Source organism: Oncorhynchus masou, chromosome 23 (assembly GCF_036934945.1).
Source record: "Oncorhynchus masou masou isolate Uvic2021 chromosome 23, UVic_Omas_1.1, whole genome shotgun sequence".
NCBI classification, from domain to species: Eukaryota; Metazoa; Chordata; class Actinopteri; order Salmoniformes; family Salmonidae; genus Oncorhynchus; species Oncorhynchus masou.
In genome coordinates this window covers 12,095,386-12,102,598 of record NC_088234.1, presented here as the reverse complement: position 1 = coordinate 12,102,598, position 7,213 = coordinate 12,095,386, and the positions used below count along the sequence as shown (strand labels likewise).

Sequence of the window (7,213 nt, the reverse complement as noted above, 5' to 3'; positions counted from 1 at the left end):
ACTGTCAGAGCTCTTCTTCTATGGTGGGCCGGGCCATGTTGCTACTGTCAGAGCCCTTCTTCTATGGTGGGCCGGGCCATGTTGCTACTGTCAGAGCTCTTCTTCTATGGTGGGCCGGGCCATGTTGCTACTGTCAGAGCTCTTCTTCTATGGTGGGCCGGGCCATGTTGCTACTGTCAGAGCTCTTCTTCTATGGTGGGCCGGGCCATGTTGCTACTGTCAGAGCTCTTCTTCTATGGTGGGCCGGGCCATGTTGCTACTGTCAGAGCTCTTCTTCTATGGTGGGCCGGGCCATGTTGCTACTGTCAGAGCTCTTCTTCTATGGTGGGCCGGGCCATGTTGCTACTGTCAGAGCTCTTCTTCTATGGTGGGCCGGGCCATGTTGCTACTGTCAGAGCTCTTCTTCTATGGTGGGCCGGGCCATGTTGCTACTGTCAGAGCTCTTCTTCTATGGTGGGCCGGGCCATGTTGCTACTGTCAGAGCTCTTCTTCTATGGTGGGCCGGGCCATGTTGCTACTGTCAGAGCCCTTCTTCTATGGTGGGCCGGGCCATGTTGCTACTGTCAGAGCTCTTCTTCTATGGTGGGCCGGGCCATGTTGCTACTGTCAGCGCCCTTCTTCTATGGTGGGCCGGGGCCATGTTGCTACTGTCAGAGCTCTTCTTCTATGGTGGGCCGGGCCATGTTGCTACTGTCAGAGCTCTTCTTCTATGGTAGGCTGGGTACATGTTGCTACTGTCAGAGCTCTTCTTCTATGGTGGGCCGGGCCATGTTGCTACTGTCAGAGCTCTTCTTCTATGGTGGGCCGGGCCATGTTGCTACTGTCAGAGCTCTTCTTCTATGGTGGGCCGGGGCCATGTTGCTACTGTCAGAGCTCTTCTTCTATGGTGGGCCGGGGCCATGTTGCTACTGTCAGAGCTCTTCTTCTATGGTGGGCCGGGCCATGTTGCTACTGTCAGAGCTCTTCTTCTATGGTGGGCCGGGCCATGTTGCTACTGTCAGAGCCCTTCTTCTATGGTGGGCCGGGCCATGTTGCTACTGTCAGAGCTCTTCTTCTATGGTGGGCCGGGCCATGTTGCTACTGTCAGAGCTCTTCTTCTATGGTGGGCCGGGCCATGTTGCTACTGTCAGAGCTCTTCTTCTATGGTGGGCCGGGCCATGTTGCTACTGTCAGAGCTCTTCTTCTATGGTGGGCCGGGGCCATGTTGCTACTGTCCGGCTCATCTGGTAGGTATTCAGACACACTTGGAGGGAAATAATGGTAAGAATGCATCCCAAATGGCATCCTATTTCCTATATAGTGCACTACTTTGAACAGAGCCTATTCTGGATATAGTGTTACTTTTGACCACCTGGGCCCATAGTAGTGCACTATATATGGAATATTGTGCCATTTGGGATAAAAGCTTAAATATGAAGTGTTTCTGTTACTATTTGTAACATATGTGTCATTATTCGTTGGTAAGTCACACTGTGGTATTACAGTGGGGGCTGACTGTTGGCTCTGGGAGGATAGCTGGAATGAGGGCTCCGGTGCCAGGGGCATACCGGAAGAGGGTCTTTATAATGGCTGTGTGTGTGTGTGTTGCTGAGAGACAGGAAGAGAAGGAAATTAAAATGGTTGAAGAATGAGGTCAATTACTTCTCTGTCATTTTTGACGTCAAACAAGTTCAAATTTCTTTATTAGCATTTATAAACTACATCTCAAACATCTTGGTCGTGTTAAATAGAGCAATCACAGCAAAACGGCTTAGAACAGAGAAAAAATAAAAGTGTTTCTTAAAGAACAAGTCCAGGTAGTCCCTCCTTGTTAAAGTCCATTTTGTCCCTAATGGACATGACCCAGCAAAGCAATACTCAGCCACTATAGTGAAATGAATCCTTCTACTGGCACACAATGAGACTGATTAACTTTATAGGTCAAAGGCCAGAGGTTAAAAGTTTGTGGTGTTTGTCTCTCTATGGAGGTGGTTGGGGGCAACGACCAGATTCACAGAAACCAATTCCAGATGCTGAGGAATGTGTCGTTATCGGAACACTGTGCCCCAGTAACACTAACCCTGACCCTGTGCCCCAGGCGTTCTAGTGTGTATCCATGCGAGTCTGGGGGAACTGGGCGCTCCCTAACCTCTGGTGTGTTCCACAAAACTCTGACACAGCAGATAGAGGTGAAAGGTCATGAGAACTCCGATTTGACATGTCTCTCCATTGGGTCAGTCCCAAATGGCTCCCGATATAGTGCACTACATCTGACCAGAGCCCTGTGGGTAGTGCACTATATAGGAAATAGGGTGCCATTTGGAACACAAGCCCACGTCTCCTTCCTCTCTGGCTTCTTATTAAAAATATATATATCTGTCCAAAATGGAGCCTGTGTACATGTTGCTCTAAAGGGTCCTGACTAGGGTGGGAAAATGACAGTAACTTTCCCCCCCAAATAACCCCCGGTGTTCCAGAAATCCTGCTTATTCCTTCCTGATTCCAGGAAAGTTCCAACCGGGATTTTTGGTAAACCCAGAAATGTAGGAAAAGTTAGCAGACATTTGCAAGCAGTAACCCTAGGCCTATAAGCTCTGATCTATGTTCATGCTAGTGCTAATGGTAGGGTAAACTGATCCTAGATCTGTGGTTAGAGACTGTTCAGAGGGAATCAGGTTGGTACAGATAAGTACAGACCAGGATGGTCCTCTGTAGCCCAGCAGGTAGAGCATGGCGCTTGTAATGCCAGGGTTGTGGGTTCGATTCCCAGGACCACCCATAGGTAAAAATGCATGTACGCATGACTGTAAGTCCCTTTGGATAAAAGAGCCTGCTAAAAAACAGATCATATTTAAAATGTCAAAGGACATGCTAAGTAAACATTTGATTATCCATGTTTTCCATTTTGAAAATATATTAGTTGCTTCTCAAACACACCCAATTCCCTACATAGTGCCCTGGTTGAAAGTTGTGCACTAAATTGGGAATAGGGTGCAGACCATCGGTTTGTTTTGCTTCTGGGTACAGTACATTTTTAGATGACATTCATTCAATACACATGTATCAGAAGCAAGAAGAGTAGGCTAGTGCGTGACAGCTCAGATCGAATAGCAGATCTCAGAGTAGCCTATGATTGGTCCGTTAGGCCTGTCAGTCAAAGTCAGGATTTCAGGCTCCTCTGTCACCATTGGTCAGATTGTCAGAATGGTATGTGATGTCACAAGCCTCATAGCACACTGTTCTGTTGGTAGTATTGGGCCTTGCTGTCTCTTTGCCATTCCTTCCACAAGGGGAACCTCTTTATCTTAATGTTCCATTCCAATCCAAAGAAATACAATATCCATTGTTTCCCTCTTCTCACTGTTCCAACGAAATGCTCCATTTGAAAAAAAGTGTTCCATTCATTATCATACAACGACATCACAGGAGAGTCAACTGGGCTCAATCCAGAATTCCAATTCCAGAACCAAAAAAAAGAAGCATTTTCCCCCCTCCATTGTCATCACAAGGTGTTAGTAGAAGACTTTCCCTTAGAGGACAGCACCTGTCGAAACCTCCTTTTCAACTCTTGCATGTTGGGGGACTTGGGCCGGGCCAGGTGCAGCCCCCCTCTCCTTTTCTCCCCGTTACCCCCGCCCAGCGCCCGGCTCACCTCACCACAGAGGTGCAGGAAGGCGGCGTGGACCCCCTCGTGGTTCTCCCTGGCAGACGCCTCAAAGTACGGCCCACCCAGAGAGGCTGCCAACGTCTCGCCCTCGTCAGCCGGCACCTGGCGGGCACGAAGGAGGTCGCTCTTGTTGCCCACCTGGGAGGAGAGGAGGGAAGGATTAGAGAAATGTTAAGGCGATGTCCAGAAATACTTCCTGATAAAATAAAAGGTTATCTATTTAGACACCAGATAGAGAAGGACATACCTGGAGACTTAAATAATAATAAAAACATCAAGCTCTCGTAATATAACAGTCAAACCCACCAGTATGACAGGTATGTTCCCTGCAGGGTGGATGCGTCTGACGTGCTGGTAGAGAGGCTGTATGGTTCTATAACTGCTGTGGTCGGTGATGGAGAACACCAGGACGTATCCATCCGCCCAGTAGATAGACCTGTTGATCTGCTCCTGACAATATAGCCCCTCCGCATCATCCTGGGGGGGGGAATAGAGCATGCCACATCTGTCTGTCTCTAATACTCAAAACCCACTGGTACAGACAGTGATGCCTGCCCTCCTACACTATCTATTAGTGTTATTATGAGAAGCCTGTGTGTGGTTATTACTCTGAGATTATGGAGAACACAGACAGAACGCCCTCTATAACCTCAGATTGTAGTTTTGTTTACAAAACCAGGCCTTTGAACAGGTGGTTAGTTTTCAAAGTGAGTTGGATGAATGAATGGGAGACTCCCTCAGGGAGTCACTGAACTCATCACAATCACTACAGAGAGTAGAGAGAAATGACTGGGATATGCCCTGATACTGGATGTAGGCTCATGTCCACAAAGGGTCTCAAAATAGGAGTGCTGATCAGCTCCGAACCTGCCCATATAATCTCATTCATTGTGATCTAAAAGGGCGCAACTGATCCTAGATCAGCACTGTATTCAGATGCTTTATAGGGGCCCTGGTCTACTGTAACATGATATATTCTTACTGATCATGAAGAATGCTAAGTGAGGAGATGTTTCCACTCGTTATATCCAGATCTGGGTCAAATACGCACATAGGCTACTGCATGTCAAACACTTTTTACGATTGAACCAATACAATGGAATAGTCAAAGTGTGGTCTGTGTGATTTCATCCAAAAAGAGGTGAGAAGACCTCTATCCTGAGGGAGACGTGGCATGTCATTTAAAGTATTTGACCCCACGTCTGGTTAGATAGACCCCGAGGCTGTGGCGAGGTACAGCGGTTACCTTTAGACTAGAGAGACACCAGGGTGTTCCAAATGACACCCTAAATCACAATGTGGTGCACTTCTTCTGACCAGTGCACATAAGGATCTGGTGAAAAGCAGTGCACTGTATAGAGCACCGGGTGCCATTTTGGGACACATCATTGTGTGTTTAGAGAGACCAACCTGTAGAGAGACACAGGGTGTGTCCTGAACCTGTAGTGAGACCTGTTCTCCATCCAGATTGATCTTTCTGGAGTAAAGGGCCCCTGGAAAACAGAGATTAGCAACATGCATGATAGGTAAACATGCAACAAATGAATGATGATGCAACACATTAGGATGCCTTGAACTGACTGGTTGTTTTTAAACACAGGAGGCTATAGTAAACTCGTGTGTGGCTACATTTTTACAATGTGAAATGACAGATATTATATATGAGTGTGCACTGTGAGAATGATACAAATCCTACCTGTGTTTGCCTCATAGTCCCCAATGAACCTCTTGGTCAGAAACCTGACGATCAAAGCTGTGAATGAAACAACGAGATGAATAGTCTCCATTGAGTAACACTTTGAGAATAATATTGCAGGCTACATATCTTTCATTGTTGACATGGCCTGCTCCTTAGGTGGTAGAGACAAGCTTCCCATCCGTCAGTCTGCATCCAGACACAAATTTGACCCTATTTCCTACATAGGGGTTTAGTTAAAAGTAGTGCACTATGGGCCCTGGTGAATTGTAGTGCACTATATAGGGAATCGCTGGCGACACTGTTTACCACTAGCTGTCCAACCTGGCACACCAGACAGTGTGTAGCCTAGAGGCCAATCCTACAGAGTACAGACAGCCTAATACAATATCTAAGTCACATGTGTCAAACTCATTCCATGGAGGGCAGTGTCCGCGGGTTTTTGCTCCTCCCTTGTACTTGACTGATGAATTAAGGTCACTAATTTCTAAAGAACTCCCCTCACCTGGTTGTCTAGTTTTTAATTGAAATGAAAAAATGAAAAAACACCCGCACACAACAGGCCCTCCATGGAATGAGTTTCACACCCCTGATCGAAGTGTTTAGGTGGAAATATGAATAGGTACAACTTGTTTAAAAATCGACATTGACAGTCTGCATAATAGGATTTGTAGCCAATCCGTTTGACAAACTAATGCAAATTAATGATTTTCATTCTAGCCTTCATTCTCTATTCGCATAGGAAAATTACTTAAAGGTCTAAAATTGATAAACGAAATGTACACACACACACACACACACACACTTTCACATTGATTCTCGTTTTCAGATTCCAACAGTGCGCTATAGCGCACTTCTCAAAAAGTTATTAACCATGTTCCCTACCTGTTTTCCCGACGTTGCTCGCTCCCAAAACCACAATCTTAACGTTTTTGTTGGGCACGCAGTCTAGAACGGGATACTCCGGTATTGGAACTAGCAGAAAGTTGCTAGAACCACTATTCATTGTTCTCGGTGGGTCGACAAGAAGACGCATTGAGAAGCCCCTTGTGAGTCCAGTCTGCGAATGCCGTTCCTCTTTCTCCTCGTCCCCCTAACTGCTAAAATATTCCACTGTCTGTCGATACACCCGATCTCGATAAGAACAGAAATTATAATCGTCTCTGGCTGCTACTTCGAAACAATCCTGCATACCGTTTGAAGATCCCTTGCGTTGAGTGCCCAAACAAATGGACCTAATCAAGTTTCTTTTGGCGCCCGATCCTAGACCGTTAGGCTATCCGATTGTATCCTTGGAACCGTTATTTCACATAGGATAAATAGAGACAGAGCACCGAATTGTCATATAAACCATGAAGGGCAGACAAGTCAATCCCGCCACTTCCCGAGCAATTGTTCGTCAAGAGAGAGAAGAGTCAGACAAACCGGAGTGGGATGAGCGAGAACGGGGCGTGAATGAGTAGCCTAGCAGATTTGCTGACAGCACAACCCCTACAAATCGCTGACCTGTTAGCATCTGGCCATTTTATGTTTAGGATAGGCAAGCATAATGGTGCATATGATATCATTTTGGGGGGTCTTTTTCCCAAATTATTAGCCTACATTTCAAGACAGTCAAATTGGATTCAATGAGTAAACTGAATCAATTGTTGGAATTGAAGGCTAAACACAACCTATTTAGTTTAAGAAATAGGCCTACAGAGTAATTTAGTTCAACCATTTCCCCATATTTGACGGTTTGCCTCTGTTCTTTGTGACCATGCAGTGGTAGGCTAAACTACAATTTAGTTTTGCTATAATGTATTATTTGCCCGACGACGGGTCAATTATAATCCATCCACTTTAATCTGCGAGCCTCGTTCTCGCCTCCT

The 7,213-nt window shown here is 46.2% G+C and overlaps 1 protein-coding gene across 1 annotated transcript; it reads right to left on the bottom strand.

The window, feature by feature from the left end:
- Positions 1-1,665: 1,665 nt before the first annotated feature.
- Positions 1,666-6,985, bottom strand: LOC135510314 (ras-like protein family member 11A-like). The gene is made up of 5 exons (XM_064931151.1): positions 6,228-6,985; positions 5,343-5,399; positions 5,057-5,139; positions 3,953-4,123; positions 1,666-3,784 (listed from the first exon to the last, which is right to left on the bottom strand). The coding sequence occupies exons 1-5, from the start codon at positions 6,376-6,378 to the stop codon at positions 3,482-3,484; spliced, it is 765 nt and encodes a 254-aa protein (XP_064787223.1). The 5' UTR covers positions 6,379-6,985; the 3' UTR covers positions 1,666-3,481.
- Between the last annotated feature and the right edge of the window lie 228 nt (positions 6,986-7,213).

What these genes read in the sequence shown, in the direction of transcription:
- LOC135510314 (XM_064931151.1), bottom strand. Translation starts at nt 6,378, where the DNA reads ATGCGTCTTCTTGTCGACCCACCGAGAACAATGAATAGTGGTTCTAGC. An exon ending in GAGCAACGTCGGGAAAACAG is followed by an intron (nt 5,400 to 6,227) that starts GTAGGGAACATG and finishes TTTCATTCACAG; the next exon opens with CTTTGATCGTCAGGTTTCTG. An exon ending in GGACTATGAGGCAAACACAG is followed by an intron (nt 5,140 to 5,342) that starts GTAGGATTTGTA and finishes TCTGTTTTCCAG; the next exon opens with GGGCCCTTTACTCCAGAAAG.